This window comes from Trichoderma atroviride, chromosome 7 (genome assembly GCF_020647795.1).
Source record: "Trichoderma atroviride chromosome 7, complete sequence".
Lineage (NCBI taxonomy): Eukaryota > Fungi > Ascomycota > Sordariomycetes > Hypocreales > Hypocreaceae > Trichoderma > Trichoderma atroviride.
The window spans coordinates 2210777-2230785 of NC_089406.1; the positions used below are offsets into that span (position 1 = coordinate 2210777).

General features: G+C 50.2%; 7 protein-coding genes across 7 annotated transcripts; 4 read left to right on the forward strand and 3 right to left on the reverse strand.

Moving 5' to 3' along the window:
• Positions 1-71: 71 nt before the first annotated feature.
• Positions 72-2493, reverse strand: TrAtP1_012745 (uncharacterized protein; the record flags this gene model as incomplete). The annotated part of the gene is made up of 3 exons (XM_066115662.1): positions 72-1711; positions 1780-1938; positions 2340-2493. 3 exons carry the CDS (start codon positions 2491-2493, stop codon positions 72-74), a joined length of 1953 nt encoding a protein of 650 aa, XP_065971761.1.
• Positions 2494-2551: 58 nt separating this feature from the next.
• TrAtP1_012746 (uncharacterized protein) lies at positions 2552-2815 on the forward strand (the record flags this gene model as incomplete). The annotated part of the gene is made up of 1 exon (XM_066115663.1): positions 2552-2815. The coding sequence occupies one exon, from the start codon at positions 2552-2554 to the stop codon at positions 2813-2815; it is 264 nt and encodes an 87-aa protein (XP_065971762.1).
• Positions 2816-6920: 4105 nt separating this feature from the next.
• On the forward strand, positions 6921-7826 carry TrAtP1_012747 (uncharacterized protein). The gene is made up of 3 exons (XM_014088482.2): positions 6921-7030; positions 7095-7164; positions 7245-7826. The coding sequence occupies exons 1-3, from the start codon at positions 7023-7025 to the stop codon at positions 7428-7430; spliced, it is 264 nt and encodes an 87-aa protein (XP_013943957.1). The 5' UTR covers positions 6921-7022; the 3' UTR covers positions 7431-7826.
• Positions 7827-13771, reverse strand: TrAtP1_012748 (uncharacterized protein). Its single transcript, XM_014088259.2, has 4 exons — positions 13581-13771; positions 12604-13528; positions 9412-12552; positions 7827-9347 (listed from the first exon to the last, which is right to left on the reverse strand). The coding sequence occupies exons 1-4, from the start codon at positions 13649-13651 to the stop codon at positions 8010-8012; spliced, it is 5475 nt and encodes a 1824-aa protein (XP_013943734.2). The 5' UTR covers positions 13652-13771; the 3' UTR covers positions 7827-8009.
• A 184-nt stretch (positions 13772-13955) lies between these two features.
• TrAtP1_012749 (uncharacterized protein) lies at positions 13956-16633 on the forward strand. The gene is made up of 2 exons (XM_014088483.2): positions 13956-14524; positions 14584-16633. Exons 1-2 carry the CDS (start codon positions 14205-14207, stop codon positions 16547-16549), a joined length of 2286 nt encoding a protein of 761 aa, XP_013943958.1. The 5' UTR covers positions 13956-14204; the 3' UTR covers positions 16550-16633.
• Positions 16634-17041: 408 nt separating this feature from the next.
• On the forward strand, positions 17042-18459 carry TrAtP1_012750 (uncharacterized protein; the record flags this gene model as incomplete). The annotated part of the gene is made up of 5 exons (XM_066115664.1): positions 17042-17225; positions 17294-17491; positions 17559-17662; positions 17729-17959; positions 18055-18459. 5 exons carry the CDS (start codon positions 17042-17044, stop codon positions 18457-18459), a joined length of 1122 nt encoding a protein of 373 aa, XP_065971763.1.
• Positions 18460-18543: 84 nt separating this feature from the next.
• Positions 18544-19918, reverse strand: TrAtP1_012751 (uncharacterized protein). The gene is made up of 3 exons (XM_014088339.2): positions 19669-19918; positions 19477-19614; positions 18544-19422 (listed from the first exon to the last, which is right to left on the reverse strand). The coding sequence occupies exons 1-3, from the start codon at positions 19828-19830 to the stop codon at positions 18724-18726; spliced, it is 999 nt and encodes a 332-aa protein (XP_013943814.1). The 5' UTR covers positions 19831-19918; the 3' UTR covers positions 18544-18723.
• Positions 19919-20009: the final 91 nt, after the last annotated feature.

Genomic DNA, 20009 nt, shown 5'->3' on the forward strand with positions numbered 1-20009 from the left:
GCCCGCTTGGGAAATCATCTTTCTTCGTCCTTGACAGTCTCCATCTGCTCTTTTTCTCTTTATCCGCAGTCTCAACGATTGCCGGCAAGGGGGGGCTCTTGAGCCACCTGCTCAAAATCCGATCCGTCATTGAACGATGAATTAACTGAAGCAGGAGGGGACTTCTTTCCCCGTGGCGCAGAAACATCCTCGGGTCGAAGGTTATGCTCATGGTAATGTGAAATCGAATGATTATGCGAGTGATTATGCGAGTCAATGTGATTCTGATTCTGGTGAATGACAGGGGTCGAGAGCTGGTGATGCAAATCCGGCTGCTTTGGAGAGTCTATGGCCGGTGTCGAAGCAGAAGGCGCTGGCTGTGGAACTGAATGAGGAATAGTACTTGGACGAGGTTGGGGCTGTGTTATGGGCTGTGCAAAAGGAGGTGCTGCTTCCAAAGGGTTTCCTGCTTCCGTGCCTGGTGAGGCGGAGTGTGGGAGTGAGGAACACGAGCTCTGGGCGCTAATACTCATGCTGCCTGGTATCCGTTTCTTCTTGAGCTTGTTTGGCTGTCTTTTATCGCCGCTACTGCTCTCGTGGTTTGGAGACCGCTGGAACAGGTGCTCTAATTTTTGATGATGCTTTGAGGGCGCCGAGTTGTCGTGCGGGACGTCCAACAGCCTCTCTTGGCTTCGACCAGCTGATAGTATGCGATCGGGGGCGAGGTGCATTGAGTCGAAAGTCGTATGTGATGGGGTCGGCGTAGCAGCTCTGTAGGGGGTATCAATGACGTCCTGCTGAGGTAGGCGAGCCGGTGTCAGCGGCTCCAAGGCTGGTGAATGTGGTGCGCGACCAGGGTTCTCATTCTTTTTGAATTTGCCCCCTACCAGAGCCGGTGACTTCTTGGACGGTACGGTATTGCTTCTAGCCAAACCACCACCAGTGGGCGTTGCAGCCAAGGCCGGGCTGTTGGGGGTGACGGCACCATCAACCCTGGAGTGCCTGGAGGACACGGATCTATTTCGTCGAATCAAGCCATCTTTGCGGATGCTCTCGGCACCAGCACTGGCGTTGGAAGCCGTTCTCCCCAACCCCGAATTTCGATCTTGGTTCGGCGTACGCGGGGGGTTGGGCGTCGTCCCAGAGGCCACTTGCTGCATCATTGTCTCGTCTGCCTCGGTGCCCTGCATCCCAATGAGGAAGTGGTCTTGATTTTCGATGAGAAAAATGATGACGCATTGATTTAGGCGATACTCTTCAGGTGCCATGGCATGCGAGGGGTGGGATAGCATGCCGGGCTGGAAAATGGCAGCTAGGTTCTGCGAATTCATGCGGTTTTCGTCAGACTTGGCGGCAAATACGGCCAGCAGATCCAGGATGTAGAGAAGCAACTGCTTGTTAAGCGGAGGCAGTTCCGTAATCAGCTTCTGGTATTTCACAATGGCTGCCCTCTCATCAAAATTCTCAACAAATTGCGGACCCTCGGTATCTCCAACTGCTTGCTTTGTAGCTCCACGAAGGGGGTCGCGGAACTTTTCGTATAGGTCTAGGGGTACTACGGGTTCGGGTAAATCGTTGAGATATCTCCGGAGCACGTTGGCAGCATCGTGAACGGTATAGCCTTCCCAAACGAGCCCCTTGCCATATCGATCAGGCGAATCGAAAATCGTCTTGAGCTCTTTGATTCGTTTCTCGGAACCACTCAATCGGAAGATGCCTTCAATACCAGTAGCTGGGGCGGGTGTTAGTAGCTAATCATAATTCCACGAACCGACCGGCCCCCTTCTTCGTCAGACGTACCCTTTTCCTTCAAGAAGACACCGCATTTAGCGACTACAATAGGAACATAGCCGTAAATGTAGCTCTTTCCATTCTCATCAACAAGAGAGATGGCAACATTTGCGTATGTTATGCTCTGTCGGAGAGGAACACCAAATATGCCTCCGCTGCCACGGTGGTCTAAAAATTCAGGAGATTAGTTCAGTGTGTAAACACAAGTAAGATGGCGCATTAGGAGAAGCGTTTCTTCTTTTTCTCTCGTTCAGTTCATGGACATGGACAAAGTAGCCAAGGGACGGCAGAAACGATTAGTTGAAACAGCCAGGGAAAGAGGGAAAAGGGTTTGTATCGCTTGACACGCCTTTCAGCTATGACTATTCAATGGCCAAGCAAACTGCGACAAGAAGTCCCTGGCTTCAATAGGCATGTATGGTACGCAACGAAACGCAACCTAGCAAATTGAAAAAAATCGATACCAGATGATCTGAATAGCGACCAGAGCTTCCTGAACGAGGCAAGCCGTCTGCGGATAAAGGTATGAGGGCCGACGGAGGGGAGTGTTGTGGAGGTTGAGAGCGTACCCTGCTGAGACGTTTCCTGGTGCTTGGTCGGCAGCTTGAAGTTCTTCCACCACGACTTGAGGTCGCGTTTGTTCGGCGGCGACGCAGGGGTGTTGGGCATGGCGGGCAGCGACGGCGGGCTGCCCTGATGCGGATTCGGATTGCTGGACGTCATGGCGGGCGCCAGCGCGAAGAGGGCAGACGGCGAGAGACGGGCAGCGCAGCCAGAATCAATGGGCGGGCAGACTCAGCGAGGCCGCGAATTGCCCAGGTCGACGGAGGGAGGGCGCAACGAGCGATGGACTCGGTCCCCCGAGAGGGAGGGCAAGAGAGGAGAAGAGAAAGTGGTGAGCGTGAGCGTGAGCGCGAGCGAGAGTTTGAAGGAGAGGCGAGAGCGAGAGGCGAGAGGCGAGAGGCGTGAGCGAATGCAATGGAGCAAAGCTGGAGGTTCGCAGAGGGCGCCAGAGTCGGGGAGGTGCGTCAACGAGCGTCGATGATTGCGCAAAAACGAGGAGCGAGTGCCTCGTGGTCTCGTCGCTTAGCTCAGGCGGATGAGAACGAGACGCTTCGGCGGGCAGCGAGCGGGCGGGCGGCAGAGCAGGCGATGCGAGGGTCAAGTAGCGGCCAGATGCCCCGACAAAGGCCCAGCGACATGAGGGACGCGATTCCAGCGGCGGCGGTGATGGACGGGCGCGGAGCGAGGTTGGAGGAGGAGGCACGGCGTTTGGCTGAGAGGCCGGCGGTGGTGTTGCAGCTTTGTCGCCGTGAGGTTTTTGGTGGCGGGTGGCACAGCGTAGCGGTACGGCGGGTACTGCGAGGGCGCCGCGGGCCAAGTACTGGGGAGTACCTCGCGGTAGCAGCGTCGCACTGGAGCGAGGAACCACGGGATGGCAGGTCACAGCGCTAGGCGCTCTAGCGGCCCCGAGACACGCAGACAAGGCAGCTCACCAGGCTCTGCGCTGCCCATGTGCCGGGCCGGTACCTGTGCCATACAAACGTGTACGTGGGCTGCAGGCACGCTTCTTTTGTGGCGCGGGCTTATTATTAGAAGCCCCATGTGCGTGGGAGAAGCTGTTCTGATACATGATACACACGATACATTTGATGACAGCCAATGCTTGACGGGGCATTCCTTGCGGGAGGATGGCTGTAAAACACAGGGGGCTCCAGAGTAAGGCCGCTGCAGGCCCAGGACAGTTGCAGTCGCAGCGGCGGGAAATGGCTGGACAAGGGGAGCAGGCGATGATACACCACTAATACAATACTACAGTCTCCGTTGAAGCTGAGCTGAGTGCCTTGGAATCAAGTCTTGCACTGCTTCTTACATGTTCTTACATGTACAAGTACTCTTACGCGCAAACCAGCCCCTCCATGCGCGAGCAATGGCTCCGACCAGGGCAGCGAGGCGGTGCACGCGCAAAAACGAGGGGGAGGCAGAGGCATCGGCAGACAGCAAATGACGTTGGGACAAGGCGTTAATTTCTGGATGATCGGCGCCTGGATCTTCGAAAGGCAGCGCAGCGCAAACAAGGCCATGACCCCTGCAAGGCGCTGCGGCGGACGTCTCGAGAGGAGGGGCCGCGACCTGGTGGGTGGACTGGACTGAGCTGAGCTGAGCTGAGCTCGAAATTGTCTCTCTCGCTGTTTCTTGTCCTCATGTCTATTACAGTATATCTGAGTCTCAATGTATGATGAATCATACGGCTATCATGTACCGCCCAAAAAAGGGGGCGCTACAGCATAGCTGAGCTGCTAGCGGCCCAGTATGACAAGACTACCTGTAGACTACCTGTACCTAGCCAAGGGAGATGACATATACGATGACTTCGTATTATACCACCTATTCCAACAAGGTCAGAGCTGCAGGCCAATATTGATTAATATTGATTAACAGCTCCATCGCCCTTCTCTTTTTCCAGCATAGCCATATGGGGTCGTGCCCGTGCTAGCGGCAAGGCCAATATCGCTCCAATCCTGCCAATCTCCAGCTCTCTCTCAACTTCAGTGGTTCCAGCAATTGAGTTTACATGCATATACCTATACGCGGGCACTTTTAGGCGCTTAGCACCATCGACAACTTAGCTCGCCCTGAAGATGCCAATCAGACGTCACGGCACAGGCTCTTCGTATTTTTGTTGACTCCCAGCCGTAATCTGGTGCGCGACAGGCTGCTTTGCTCACCACCAGCAACATCAACAATCGCTGAAAGACGGCTATCGAGGTACACGACGTGACGAGGCTTGTTCACGACGCCGTTGTGGCTTGGACGGCCAGGCTGACGGACGTCGTATCATCGGCTTTCTCGTATGTAGGTATCCGGCCAACGACAAGGTTACGGAGATATCGTCATTTTCACACCAATCCCATGCATTTGAAACCTCGCCCGGGTTCCCGGCGCTTTTATAGAGAGCGAAGAGGCGATTGCTGCATTGCGCCTTGACCAGGGGATTGGATAAAAGAGCCAAACATCCGAGCATAGCCACACCGGTCCGTCCCAGTATTTGCGACTCACGATGGATGATGTTCGCGATTAACGATGCAGCCGAGCAATCCAGGAACTGGTAAAGCAATACGGATTCTGACGTCTTTGTGTTATATTCTAAACCAGGTCCCATGCCATCGTCTTGCACTAATGCAGGCCGGGGTAGAGCTGAGCTGTGTAAATCCGATTGTAGATACGAGCCACATAGAGAAAGAGAAGGACGATGGCTTCAACTTGCTGCTCCATCGAGAAACTCTATAACAATCGTGTAACCTTGACCTCATTGCTATGGAGCTCGTCTTTGCTGTTTTAGCCCGGCAGTCTGCTCCAATAGAGATGAAGAATTCGAACTGCGAGCAGCCGCAGCGCCCTGATTATTAATTCTTTGCGATATACGAATAAAGATACTCAAGGCTTGTGACTTGACCACATTCGATATACGAGAACGATAATAGCATCCAAGAGGTATGGTCATGTTGACTATAGTACCCATGTAAAGAAGGGCTTTCATAAACCCAGAAGAACTTGGGTTTAACAGTCGAGTAGAACAAACCCAACAGAAATAGCTTACTCTAGATGAAAATAAATGAAAGTAAAAATAGTAAATTATTGAAACATTTTTTGATCATTGCTTACCGACAATGAAATTGCTCCTCTTCAGCTTGCGCACAAGTGCCATCACCGCTTGGTGTTGGATAGCCTCTCACAGCATTGACTCTCACAGCACTTACTCTCACGACCAGTCAGACCAACAACCGCCTTCTTAGACTGAATAAGCCACAGATCAGCTTTCCGTAATATCCGTTAAATAATAAACAAAAGTAGAAAAGAAAAGAAGTAAAGCTTGAATGGAGAGGGCAAACGTGTGTAATCGCGATACTGTTTTCGCGTTGGGGCTCTTTGAGATGGTGATCAGTGTGAGACAGGGAGCCAAAGATGTTATATGAACAGCTTCAAAGTCGCTGCATGCTCCAGTATTGAAACTGCTTCCTTGAGCTACTACTTTCTATGATGTGCTGTCGTAAGCTCGTGCTGAGATGCTGGTCCGTCTAGATGCTCTTTGTCTAGCGCCCTGTTTTGGACAGCCACTACGTTGTCTATAAGTGATATCGCCTCTTCGGCTTCTTGATTATAAAGATAGGCTATTATGAGTGTCAGTTGTGATGTCAGTAGAACTGTTAGTTGAACTGTTGTTGAGCCATATTACTTCCTTTTCATGTTCTTCCCTGCATCGCCCCGATATTCTCTAGTATTCGTGTCGTCTTACTCGCCTATCCATTTCCATATTCACGGCGTAACTCTCTGTAAACCTATACTGCGATGATATGTTCTGTATGCTCCTCGCTTAGTATTCTACCTCTAGTCGCTACCACATTCCCATCAATAGATACCGACTTCTTAGTTTGACCGTCAACGCAATGTCAGACTCCGAGCAGTGTAGTGACGTCAAGCTATCCAAGCACCCCTTCATTCTATATCTTTGATAGGCTATTAAACGTTCTAGCCGGTTGTTGAGGTTCAAATTGCCTACTGAGATCCAAATGTGGTAGTTCGGTTATTCTCCGTTTCTGTAGAATAATGCGTATTATATCTCAACCTGTTTCAATTCATAACGCCGTGGCTCTTAACACACTGGGTCCATATCAGTATGATAGCCAAGGCAGATGCGCGATGCACTCCGACGATATCCGTGGCAATATTTCGAGACATACAGTTTATCTTTTCAGGCATCTAGATGAGCATATCAAACAGATTTGTTATAAATTCTAGAAACTTTTTGTGAATTTTGCAAACGACGGCTTATACGATTCTCAACCACTTTCCTACCTTGGTCTGCATCCAGAAATCACCGCAACCCACGAGCTCTCATCCCCAGTCATTTGTAACGAGGCCCGTGGTTTTCGAGAGTTGGTCTCCATCAATTGCCAACATGGACTGCTGTGTAAAAGTTGAAGCTACCCATTACCATTCACTGAATGTGGTTGGGCTACAGTGCATATCAGGCAATACAAGTCTCGACACTGTATAACCTCGCATTCGCTCTAAGCTACATCCGTCATCCGTGCGCAAAAGAAGGCTTCCACACTTCAATGTGGGGTGCGAACCGTCTCGAGCAACTTTGAAATTTCATCGTCATCAGTCTCCAGACTAAGAACCTCCAAGCCAAAACCACCTTTAACCACCATCTAACCGTCCTTTTCACCACCTCCAATACCGCCACAATGGATATGTACGCATTCCACGTATCCAAACTCCAAAGCAAAAAAGGGACTACAAACTAACACCAATCGCAGGTTAACAAATGCCGAGCAGCGCACTCTCGAGCAGCGCATGCAGAAGCGCCAAGTCAAAGAGTTCGTCAGCGTACGTCTCATCTCTCTCCTCCTCGACACACCCTCGAAAAGCGATATGAATTCCCCAATTAACAACAATCCATTGTCTAGGCTTTCGGCGGTCTTGTCGAGCACTGCTTCACCTCCTGCGTCGACGACTTCACCTCCAAATCTCTCTCCACCAAGGAGACCGGCTGCCTCAACCGCTGCGTCCTCAAGTGGATGGCCACGCAGCAGCGCGTGAGCGAGCGCTTCCAGGAGCACAACGCCCAGATTACGCAGCAGATGCAGAAATAAAAATACAATAAAAATAAAAATAATATAAAACTATTTATCAGGACAAAACGAAAAGGCAACAAACGAACTAATGTTCCTCGACATAATAATTTTTTTGATCTTGATGGCGGGATAAAAGGGCGTACTACTTATTTTTGGCTACTTCTCCGGCCTGTCTAAAGCTATCTGTTGGGAAAGGCGTGTGTTGAAACCTCTACACTCCGAGGCATTGTACGATATAAATAGCTACCTATGCCAGGAAACCACCTTGACTCGAGGAGATGAGTCGTTTGTATCAATATTACGGGAATTCGTTAGAGTCAGGTAGTTGGGTAGCTGGGAACGAGAGCTGGTGTTGTTGGTTAACGTCTCAATGCTGGAAACCCGATAAACCGATTTACACAAAATGGGATAAACATCTCGCTCAATGGGAATTAATTTTAGATGCTCGAGTTTATAGTTGTATACTTCGTATCCTCTGCATGTGACATCTGATGCAGCAGTAGCCCAGTCCAACATCCAACGCCTAATCCTGAAATCCATCATCATCTCCGGCACTCTCGTCTAGTAAACTCAAATCAAATCCGATATTTATTCATTTCAGCCTTCAAATTCGTCGCTAAGCACATCTCGAACGGTCTCAAGCTGTGCCACCACCTTCTCCTCTAGCAGATTGTCGCAATCCCCTGACAATTTTCTTCCTCTCCATTCCATTTCTCGCTGTCCCAGAGGCAGGAGCCGCTCCTTCAAAAGCCGTCTGCTGGAAAGCCAATAGTCGACGTTTTCAAGTAAACTTGTCGCGTCCCATTCGACCGCGGGAATGTCTCTGCTGTTGTTCATCCGTAGAGCCGTAAGCACACGCGTGAGCAGTGCTAAAGAGTGAACCTCTGCGGTACCAAGGAGCGTCAGATACTGCGCAGACTTCTCCTTTGTCCGGCTGGCCCCCGGCGCCTCGAATCGGTCAACGCTAGCTCGTAGCAGGTGTGGAAACTGGTTCAAGACATATGTAATTTCGGGAGCAACAGTAGCGCCAAGCGCGGTGAGTAGATTGAGCATGAGTGGGAGCATTCCCTTTACCCAGATACCATAACACCGTTGGGCAATTGGTACATCTGCGTACGGCGAGACATTGGTTCTGAGCATGAATTTGGTGAGATTGGCAGACAAGATAGCCCCAAGAACGCCATCGCACGCAAGCTGCTCCGCCAATGCTGGCAGAGTTGAGAGCTCCAGTAGGAACAAAATACTGAGTTCGCCATAAACTGGGTCGCTTTGGTCGCCAAGTTTATCAGCCCACGAGTATAATGACGTTGCTGCATGCGTAACATCGTGAGATGCCATTATGTTCAGGATTGGTGTCTGAGATTGCTCAATGTTGGGAACGCTGAGACAAGCTTGCATGATTGCCGTAAGAAGCGCCAGATCCTCTGGAAATACATCAGCCTCCCTGTCATGGATCAAACTGACCAATGTTCTAAATCCTCTGGCAACCACATGGTCTAGAATGTTGAGAACAGTTTGCGTAACATTTACCATCGACCCTTCGAGATTATCGGGAGTGTTCGTGGCTACTTTGCTGGATGCCGCCTGATACGCCCGCAGAGTAACAAACAGCGTCTTCAAGAGAGTTCGATAATAAGCAATGGACTGAGCTTCAAACGGTTCATCAACGCTATTGATGGTGCCGATCAAGGTCTCTAGTAGCTGGTTGATGTCCTTGACAGCAAGAGTGGATTTTACCAAGCGCTGAACCAAAATGAGAGACAAGTTGGCTCTCGCGTCGACAATCTTGAGGAAAATACTCCCAGGGCCGGGAGTCACCTGGTTGGCATTCAGGCACTGCTGCACAACCTGCATCATCTGCTTCTTAGTAGTATCGCTTTCTGGGAAGCATGTGCTCAATTCAAGCAGCAGTAGCTCCCAGGCGTGGAAAAGAGCCTAAACAAAAAGTAATCAGTTAGAAATTATAATTCTCCGCGTACAAAATCTGGAGAGTACTTACGATTTGAGCATCGACTAGTGACAGGTTGGCGTTTGCAAGCTTCATCTCGTTCAAGAAGCCAGTTCCCTTCCTCTTTCCACGCCACCCCGGGTCAAATCTCAAGACTTCATCGGCACGGTCCAGGTCGTAGTAATAGTTCTCGCCCAGCTCTCTAGGCTCCACCATGGTACGCTTGAAATTGTCCACGGCACATCCAAAGTATTTATTGGAAAAGTTCTTTGCAAAGTTGTTGTGGAGAGACTTGTTGTAGCTTGCCACCTCAACACCATCGCGCAGATAGTAGTCCAAGTCGTTGACTAAAGCTTTGGCAAGCGTCTTGGCATTGCCTAGATGGCGCGAATGATAGAGTTGCATCGCGAATGTTTCGGCAATGTATGCAGCAATTCTTGCTTGGATACTAGCCAGCACTGCATTTGATTTAACTGTCTGGTGTGAAGGTTTCAAGTCGCGAACGTAAGCTCGCAGCCCATCTATGTACGCAGTATCTTTCTGCAGAGTGAACACCGTCCAGGGCCAGTAATTTTGTGCAGATGCGACAAAATCCAAAACAACAAGCGCCTCGCTTGTTTCCAGGTCTTTCAGGGTTTTGAGCTTAGACAGAGCCGTTGCGAATACAGAATCCGCAGACGTTTCGTTCTTAGCATCTTGTTTCATGGCCTCTCTGGGCGTTTGTCCCGTGAGAAGACAGTTGGACATCCACTGCTGGCGGTTCTTTAATATGGAGGAGAAGAATCTCCAAGTAATCTTAACTACTTCCGGCAAAACAAAGGGTTTTCCGATTGTTGCAAGAATCTGTAAGAAAGACTTTGAGATTTGTGGGCCGAGATATCCTAGTAATGAGGGAGGTTCGCTGGCAGATTGGCCAGCGTTGATGACGAGGGCCTCCAGCAGCGATAAAGCTGGCCCGCGGAAGTGGTCAGACACTGCGCATAACCGGGCTGATAAAGTGGAAGTCTTGAATAGGTAAGTCTCAACCAAAATCGACGGGCGTTCCAGATAGTTTGCTACCCGAAGTAGAGTGGTAGAAAAGTCGAGGATGGAGGTGACCTGAGTTTGGATAGCTTGTGTTCGGTTAGGATATAGCGTCGTATCTGGCGCTGTGAGGGTAGAGATGAAAGAGGAGAGGAGAGGCTGGAAACGCAAGCTTCCTGTCGAAGGCGATAAAAAGGAGTCGATGACGTGAGAAGCGGCAGGTTGGAGGCAAGACGTGAGATTGTCGGGCTTGGGAGAATCTCCCATGCTGTACGTATCGAGGACAATTTTGTTGAGAAGGGGAACGACAATCTGCAACAGCGATATCCTGCTGGTTTCTGATTCAAACATCCATGTCGAGGTGTTCTCAAATACGTCAACGGCGGTTTGAGCAATCGAAAAGCTCACGCTGGAAAGTACTTTGTCGGCGGTTCCAAGCCAAATATTAGATTCTGGCTGTTGCCGGCTCGTAGTCTTGGTTCCTGCCCGTCGCTGGACTGCGGAAGACATGACAGTATCGATGAGTCCAGAAAACAGAGACAGTGAGGATGTGAGGAATTCGAATCTCTCTGAAACCAAGTCAAGACTGCCCGTGATTTTGGTGAGTTTGCCAGCTCTTGACTCAGAGTTCAACAGTTCTGTCCTTGCGAGATAAGACCAGACTCGGCTGGGTTGGATCTGCAGAACAGCATGCAAGAACTTGACACAAGCAGTGAGAACGCTCACGGCAGAGTCCTCAGTCATGGCCAGCTCATCTTGCATATAGTAGTCCATTGTTTCACACACAACAGTGACAATATCTTTGCCACTGCTAATGTGTACGCTAGCCTCGGACAATATGCCGCCATCGAAATGGGTCAATGCGCCACTGTCACCCTGTCTCGTAGCCTTCAACTGCTCCATTCGAAGCAGCGAAGCGAATAATGAGATGACTTCGGCCGTCTCATCTGACTGCAGCATTCCCAGCTCGCACCGGTAGCCTTCTTGTGTGAGGCTGATCTCTAACCGCCGTCCCAGGAGGGACAGAGTTGAATGAGAATATTCCATCAAGACAACACGACCGGTATCTGTGATAAATCGCCCATATGTGCCTACCGGTATTCTATAAGCGTCATCTTCGATGAACCTCCGGCTCCATGCAGATGACAAAGTGATCAAAGGAAGCTCCTCCAAAAGGCAAAACGAATTTGTATTCTCGTCTTCCTGGACTAGTTCATATTCTTGAAACGAATCAGGTAGTGTAAATGTAATCGTTGGAGTCTGGCGGAGAAGATCCAGAATAACTTCAGTTCTATCATCCTGAATCTGCTCTGACGCAGTGCAAAGCGTCCGGCATAGCGTGATAAAAGGGAGGAACTCGTAAGGATATCGGTCAAGGGCCTGTTGGAAAAAGAAATCCATGGCCAGGTCATCCTGTAGCACGGATGCGTGGAAGTCTTGGGATGGGGGCAAGTTTTGCAATGCAGATAAGTCCCAGTAACCGCATCCAGGAGAAAGAAGGGAGAGCAGACAGCTCACAGAGTCCGACTGGTATCCAACAAAGGGATAGGAAACCTTCAAAAGCTCTAGGAAGATTACTCGAAGGCGTGAGCTGATTAGCGGTGACATGCTACCGTCTACAGACGGGCCCAGAGTTTGGGTCATCTTCGACATTACATCAAAGACTCGGCCTTGAACCGTGGCGACCGCTGCGAGTTGCTCGACTACCTGCATATCTCTAGGGGTTGATGCGTTTTCGAGAAATCCATCGAATTTTGACGATTCAATGGAATATATGCTCCCAGCTGAGTTTCGCCGTCCTCCGGTAGGCGTGCGCATCACACTTCGAGTTTCAAATCTTTCTCGGGCGCTCTGCTGAATCAAATTGTCTCTTCTATCAGATCTGGTTTGATAAGATACGTTGAGTCGATGAAGGATAAATGACCAGGTGAAAATGATGGGGCAGGCAGTTTCAGAGTCGAGGCCAGCCGCGTCCAAGATGCTTTTGTGAATCTGTTCTAGGACATCCGGCGAGAGCAAGTAAGAATCATATACATCATCAGCCTGTGCCGGATCTTCGTCTCGGTCAGACAGATATGCGAGTGCCTTTGCGGGTTTAAGCAAGCTAATCGATATGGCTGAAGCTAAGGCTTTCATGGGCATTATGAGCTCAGCAGTGATTTGGTCGATCTGCGCGCTGGTTAGCTAGTACAAAATGAGAGAATTTGCGAAAGCACATACTGGCTGAATGGAATCGAAGAAGCCATAGATTTCCATTAGGGAAAACCATTGGTTGATGGCTCCAGAGGGAGGGAAGTCGTTTCCATAACAGTCTACTACTTGAAGAACCACGGACAGGCTGTGAACAATCTCAGTCAGGAGACTTCGAAGCCAATCAAGCTCTACTTCGTCGTTAAGAAGCAAGGCTTCATCTGTAAAGGCTCTCATGCCGGCCTCGATCCCACTCATGCTGCTGGCTACAATGCCCAAATAGGCCGGCAGCAGATCTTCCATCTCATCGCGTAGCTGAGCAGACGGCTTCTTCAGTTTATATAAATCGGCAATACTGTCATCTCCAGGGGCGAAAATAGGAAGACGTTTGTACAATTTGATGGAGGTTGCATAGTCCGCAGCCATTATGAAGAATCGACGTTCGGTCAACAGGGTATCGAACAGGCGACGCTTTTTCGACTCCGAGTTTTCGAATTCTGCTGAAATCTCGTCGGCATCTAACGCTGCAGAAGCGCCCATCTCAGATAAGAATGCTGCTCCCTGGCCATTTTGCAAGCCTGCAGCTTCTTGAAGATTGGCAGCATCGTGGGATGATAGAGGGCCCAAAAGGTGCCTTGAAGAACGGGACTGGTACTCGATGATGACAACTCGCAGAGCAGCTACCAAGTTGACCTTGGCATTCCTGCTGAGCCACTTTGCATCCTCCTTGAAAACGTTTATGTCGTGCCGATCGGTCGAGGCTGAGGTCACGTTGATTGGTGCCGTCTTGGTCTCGAAGTCCTTGTTTGTGGCCTCGTCCGGCGGCGCAAACGCGGTCGACGGCTCGCGCAAGAGGCCACGGACGTAGTCGTCATCGAAGAACTTTGTGATGGCAGAGCTCTTCTGTCTCTGCCCGGCACCGTCTGAAAGCGCGGTGGCGACAAGCTTCCAAGACCTGGATGCTGCTGTTAGTTGCATCCCCATCAGACCCAAGGCGCTGCACTCACACAAGCTCCTTCTCCCCAGAGAGGCACTGTCCCACGGAGGGGAAATAATTGCTATCGGACACCGGCGCCATTGCCACGACTGTCAATAAGGCGGCAGAGGTGCTCGCCGCATCACCTGGAAGCTGTTCGTGCGAGAGCGCTGGCGATTCACGTCTTGACGCGCTTTTGGCAACGGACTACGGGATTCTGCTCGGCGGCAGCATCAACAAGCTGCATGGCTAACTTTTTTGGCAAAGCTCCCAGGAACCCGAGGTTCAGCCGCGATAGTGCCTACTGTGTCTAGAACAGATTGCACTGTGCAGTTGCACTACCGGACCAGCGCTGGATGCGTCCGCATTTTGTTGGTCGATGCCACAGAGATCGGCGTCTTATCGGCAACTGGAATAGGCGTTGGTCAGATTCCTAGCTAGGTGCTAAGCAATTGAATAAGTGGCGCTGCCAGAAATTGTTTCCATTCTTCTTGTTAGTCTGGCTGACTCATTTGACAATAGCAAGGCGAGACATTCTGACATCTGGCCTGGAAGAGCAAACTTTCTTTCTTTCAGCTTACCAGCCTGTCATCCGGAATCCGGGCCCGTCTCTCTGTTCTCGTCGGCAGCTGCGTCCTTTTCATTCAAGTCCACGATGGCTTCTCTCACCATCATCGATCACTCGCCTCACCAGCCGGAGCCGTCTCCGCCAGTCGCTACAGCCTCCAACCTCATTCTCATTGACAACTACGACTCATTCACCTGGAACATCTACCAGTACCTCGTCCTAGAAGGTGCCACGGTCCATGTCTTCAGAAATGACAAGATCACGGTAGAGGAGCTGATCAAGAAGAATCCCACCCAGCTCATCATCAGCCCTGGCCCTGGTCACCCTCAGACGGACTCTGGTGTCAGTCGAGATGCGATTCGCCACTTTGCAGGCAAGATTCCCGTCTTGGGAGTCTGCATGGGCTTGTAAGTCTTCTCCCCACTCATAATTAATTTAGTTGTTCATAAAACTTACATGATGCAAGGCAATGCATGTTTGACGTCTATGGCGGAGAAGTTTCTTCCGCTGGCGAATGGCTACATGGAAAGACCTCCCCCTTGACTCACGATGCCAAGGGTGTCTTTGCTGGCCTGCCTCAGGGTCTTCCGGTGACCAGATACCACTCGCTTGCTGGTACTCATCTCACTCTGCCTGAGCGCCTTGAAGTCACCGCTTGGGTGGACAAGCCCGATGGCTCAGCCGGCATCATTCAGGGCGTTCGACACAAGGAATTTGTCCTCGAGGGTGTCCAATTCCACCCGGAGAGTATCCTCACAGCCGAAGGCCGTGTAATGATCAAAAACTTCCTCCACATGCAAGGTGGTACCTGGGAAGAGAATGAACGACTTCAAAAGGCTGCATCAGTGAGCAGCGCCAAGCCTGCTGCGCCTAAGCCGCAAAAGAACAACATCTTACAGAACATCTACGCAAGCCGAAGGGTTGCCGTAGCAAAGCAGAAGGAGATTCCATCTCAGAGAATGAGCGACCTGCAAGCCGCATACGACCTGAATGCGGCTCCGCCCCTTGTGCCATTCGTCAGCCGATTGAAGCAGACGCCTTTCGATGTATCTCTCATGGCAGAGATTAAGCGAGGCTCTCCATCCAAAGGTGTCTTCGCATTGGAAACTCAGGCTCCCGTTCAGGCTCACAAGTATGCCCTGGCTGGTGCAAGTGTCATCTCTGTTTTGACAGAGCCCGAATGGTTCAAGGGAAGCATCGAAGATCTGAGAGCCGTCCGCCAAGTTTTGAACGGCATGCCAAACAGACCAGCCATTCTTCGAAAAGAATTCATCTTTGAGGAGTATCAGATTCTGGAGGCAAGGCTGGCGGGAGCGGATACAGTGCTTTTGATCGTTAAAATGCTCGAAGTCGAGCTACTGGAACGATTGTACAAGTACTCGCAATCTCTAGGAATGGAGCCCTTAGTAGAGGTGCAGAACGCAGATGAAATGACGATAGCAGTTAAGCTTGGTGCCAAGGCCATTGGTGTGAATAACCGAAACCTCGAGACATTCGAGGTTGATATCAACACTACGGGTCGACTACGAAGCATGGTGCCCGACACTACCATCATCTGCGCACTGAGTGGTATTAACAAATACCAAGACGTTTTGGACTGCAAGAAAGATGGCGTCAATGCCGTCCTCGTTGGCGAGGCCATTATGAGAGCCCCAGATGCTTCGGTTTTCATCAGCGAACTGTGCTCCGGCAGCAAACCACCGCCAAAGGACAACTCCCTTGAGAAACTACACGTCAAAATCTGCGGCACAAGAAGCGTGGAAGCCGCGTTAGAAGCAGTCAAGGCGGGTGCCGATTTTATTGGCGTTAACCTAGTCCCTGGAGCCAGGCGAGCTGTTTCCCACGAGGTTGCCTTGGCCATCTCAGACGCAGTCCACTCAGCTACCAAGTCGTCAGAAGCCTCCGCTAAACTCTCAATCCCTGCGTCAAGTGCCACAGATTTCTTCTCACTCACAACAAACAACCTCAAGACCCCTCGTACGCAGGTAGTTGGTATATTCCAGAACCAGCCTCTAAGCGAAGTTTTGGAAAAACAGAGGCTTTACAACTTGGATCTAGTGCAACTTCACGGCGAGGAGCCGATCGAGTGGGCCAAGGCTATTCCAGTTCCCGTCATTCGCTGTTTCAAGCCTGGACATCCCAGCCTCGGTATCCGAGGATATCACGCCGTACCTCTGCTGGATTCCGGAGCCGGGTCCGGCAAGTTGTTGGATGTCTCAAGCGTAAAGGAGATTCTACGAAAGGATCCAGATTTCAGGATCTTCTTGGCTGGAGGCCTCAACCCCGAAAATGTTGCAGAAGCAGTCAATGCCCTTGGGGAATACAGCAGCCAGGTGATTGGAGTGGATGTTAGCAGTGGTGTTGAGGAGGATGGCAAGCAAAGCTTGGCTAGAATTACGGCCTTTGTTAACGCCGGAAAAGCAATTAGGTAAATGACAAGTATAGAAATCTTGGACTGGGATATAAAAGGATGGACTACGAAGTTAGATTAACTGAATACATGCTTGTTACCATTCATCACGTCATGAAATAGCATCACGTCTAGTATACAAGTCTTGGTGGCTTGCACTCGAATATTGTCTTTATTTCAGTGGCTAGAGGGAAGCAGTTTGTGGCCAACTCTACAAAGCACTTGTCCACGCTGCAGCTGATCTTGATCGCATCTGTCTTTGCAACACCAGATAACTCCAGTCTTTCTTGCAAGCTGTCCACGGAGGAATAACTACCACACCGCCAGTGCATTGCATATTAGCTCGTTCCGCCGCCGCATATTTACCAACCTTGACAGTACACCCTCCTAGTATCGAATAATTTCCTTCTCAGAGTTTACTTGCCTATTTTACCACTTCAAGATCTTCCAGATGTTTGCTAATCTCTTCATCTCTTCGCAACTCATCGCTTCTTTTTGTCTATAACTCACAACAATGCCTCGTCGGATATTCAAAAACCTCGTCATCGCCGCAGCAGGCCCTCTTCCCGGCCAACTCACCGTCGACAGCCTTCGACAATGGACTACAATTCGGAAAGGAGTCTTCACCGAGGACTTTGACGAGCACGTCACGCATCTTCTATGCACCAGAGAACAGTTCAACCAGAAGCTCCCAAGAAGTACATTTATCTATATTGCCATTACATCTCTCAATCTGAGTTATAGAACTTATCTAACCAGATCATAGTCAAAGAGGCGCTGGCCAGAGGCAAACAACAACACATTGTCCACTGCGACTGGTTCGAAATATCTGCCGTTAACGACAAGAAAGAGCCCGAGAGAGACTATTCCATGAGAAATATCCTTGCGAAACAAAACGCCGCGAAGAGAGAATTGGCTCGAATTGAGAAGGGGAAGAGAGAGGGCGAAAGAGCTGTCAATACAAGTAAGATGTACACGTCGTATCTCCAAATTTCTGTTTAAAAAGTCTTTTGTTAAACCAATGTCACTAGATTTGTTCCACATTTACATCGACAGAGAGTTTTTCTCATATCAAATCGACATAACCCGCGATGATGACGAAAAGGGAGAGTTGGGACAACGATATACACTACATGTAAGCAATCTATCAACCATACAACAAAGCGTGTCCATTCAATAACGTGGACAAAACAAAATACAGCTCTGGGAATCCAATGCCAAACCTCATCTCTACTGGTTCACCGCCAAATTCATGAAGAAGAAAGGAGACAGCCAACCCAGCTTCCACCGTCCAAGCCCCTGCTCTGGCCCATGGCGCCGAGAAATGGATCTCTTTGTGGACTTTTTCCGCATCAAGACGGGGATCGAGTGGCAGGATCGCGTGCTGAGGCAGAAAACCATGCCGAACTCATTTTTCCAGTATTCACCGCCGGTAAGTCGAACTTGTCTCAAAGCTTTCTTGCTCTTTTTCACCAGCTATCAAGGGTTTGATTGGATATGAATACTAAAAAAGGGACCGTGGTTTAGACAGGCGGAAAACCCGTCGGACGCCGTCTTCGATTTTGCTACGATTATTGTCTGGAAGTAAACGCCCAGCAGCGAGGCTTGCCCTGGCCACCGATAGAAAAGGTCGCTGAAGTCGAAAATGAAGAGGCAGCTGAAGCCGAAGACGAAGACGAATACTCAGTGACGGAGCTACAAAGCCCCGTCATGAATGTTTACGATCACGACACTATTCCCGTTGACGAAGTCTACATTGTATCAAGCCCCCAGTCTCCCCCAGAATCTAGTGCCAAGGGTGATGACGAAGAGAGCCGTGTCTCGGGAGACGAAATTGAAACAGAAGAGTACGTAATGTCTCAAGAAGTTGAGGAAGTTGAGGAAGTACCGAAACAATCGCATACCGATATGATTTTGGAGTCGTCCCAGTGACTTGGTATCAGATCCAAGTCATTCACAGTTCCACTGAAAAAGGCACAGAGCTAATACATGTACTCAATATGCATCTTCCTTGCGATTTCGAAATATGAGATCGAGCTTTTGACTAAAAGCAGCGACAAGAATAAATAGTTTTGATCGCCTAGTATTACATTAAGCCAAGAAATAATAACGCTTTCATCTATGCTGTACAATATCATTATCGTTACAACTGGTCCTCATCATGATCCCATCATTCAGTATCAACCTCACTCTCGCTCAAAACCTCAGTTTTGGAAATACAAATACAAACAGTATCAACGCCACCATCAAGCCATATACCCACGCATATAGCATCATCCTCCCCCACCACCCCTTCCCCTCAGTCATCTTCTTAAGGGACCCCATCCGGCCCTGTGCCGTCTCCATACTCAATTCCGACTTCTCCATGCTAGCCCCAGCAGCGCCAAGTAAATTTTTGTCCTCTTCGAGAGTTGCTGAGAAGCTTTTGGAGCTCTCCTTTAGCTTAGTCGCCAGATCGAGGATGGAATTCGAAATGGCGTCTTGTTCTGTTCGCTGCTGGTCGAGAATGGCCTCTGCCGTAGCTGTCGAAGCTTGGGGGCTTGCAGGTTTGCGGCGGCTGGCAAATAATGCAGCGCGAGCTGTGCTGTGGGATGAAGGAGTTGGAGAGGGGGCTGAGGAGCGGGCGCGCAATGATTGTGTCGTTTGCGTAGGGAGAACGTCGCTTGTATTCGCCTCAGCAGGTTCTATCGCGGTCGCGGTCGTGGAAGGATCGGGTATAGCTTCATTTTGCGCCGGAAGTTCGGGGGGCTCAGGCTCTGGTATTTTGGACTCTTCAAAGGAGTCTCCTCCCGGCGCATTCGACGATCGTCTTGAGTCTACACTCTCGCTCGGAGTAGGTATGATGTCCCCCAAAAGATCTTCTCCTTCGGATGAATCGTCTTCGTCTGCAGCCACCTAAGAATCATGTTAGCTTTGTCCCAAATCTTGCTGTATCAAAGACGAATTCACCTTTCTTAGGTCGTCCAACCGATCAAATAATAAGTCTAGGATTTCCCTTTGCGCTGTGAGATCGCTCTGTACATCTGCCCTCCTCCCCGGTAGCGTTTGTTCTAGCTTTGTGAGCGCTGCCCGCGCATATTGAAGGTTCTATAAAGACTCGTCAGCAGCGTAAATAGTCGCGACATATTCGTTCAGCCTTACAGCTTCGACCCTCGTCCTCTCAAACTCGCTGGTGCGCAGCCTTCGTTCACGTTCGGGACTCGGGTGTAGCACAGATTGCTTTAATCGGGAGAAGAGCTGCGCAAGCTCGGCTGGAGACAGATTTGGCGGTTCGCCGGCAGGTAAATTAGGAAGTATTGCCATGATGGTCCCGAGATTGATCTGTTTGGGCTGCTGGTGAGGTTTGCGACAGAAGTTGTTCCTGGCATGAGACACCTGACGCCAAATAGGCCTGCGACATGTAGCATTACGTCGCTACAAGGGTCTGTGGCTGAAGCTACTAGTAGTAGGCAGTGCGCCACAATTGGCCAACCAGGCCGCTT

Bases quoted from the DNA above. Each gene is read 5' to 3' on its own strand.
- TrAtP1_012747 (XM_014088482.2), top strand. The intron at 7,165-7,244 runs GTACGTCTCATC...TCCATTGTCTAG, and splicing joins AAGTCAAAGAGTTCGTCAGC to GCTTTCGGCGGTCTTGTCGA.
- TrAtP1_012748 (XM_014088259.2), bottom strand. From the start codon at position 13,651: ATGGCGCCGGTGTCCGATAGCAATTATTTCCCCTCCGTGGGACAGTGC. The intron at 12,553-12,603 runs GTATGTGCTTTC...ACCAGCGCGCAG, and splicing joins TCTTCGATTCCATTCAGCCA to ATCGACCAAATCACTGCTGA. The intron at 9,348-9,411 runs GTAAGTACTCTC...CTTTTTGTTTAG, and splicing joins CACTAGTCGATGCTCAAATC to GCTCTTTTCCACGCCTGGGA.
- TrAtP1_012749 (XM_014088483.2), top strand. From the start codon at position 14,205: ATGGCTTCTCTCACCATCATCGATCACTCGCCTCACCAGCCGGAGCCG. The intron at 14,525-14,583 runs GTAAGTCTTCTC...ACATGATGCAAG, and splicing joins TTGGGAGTCTGCATGGGCTT to GCAATGCATGTTTGACGTCT.
- TrAtP1_012751 (XM_014088339.2), bottom strand. From the start codon at position 19,830: ATGGCAATACTTCCTAATTTACCTGCCGGCGAACCGCCAAATCTGTCT. The intron at 19,615-19,668 runs GTAAGGCTGAAC...GAGTCTTTATAG, and splicing joins AGAGGACGAGGGTCGAAGCT to AACCTTCAATATGCGCGGGC. The intron at 19,423-19,476 runs GTGAATTCGTCT...CATGATTCTTAG, and splicing joins GGTTGGACGACCTAAGAAAG to GTGGCTGCAGACGAAGACGA.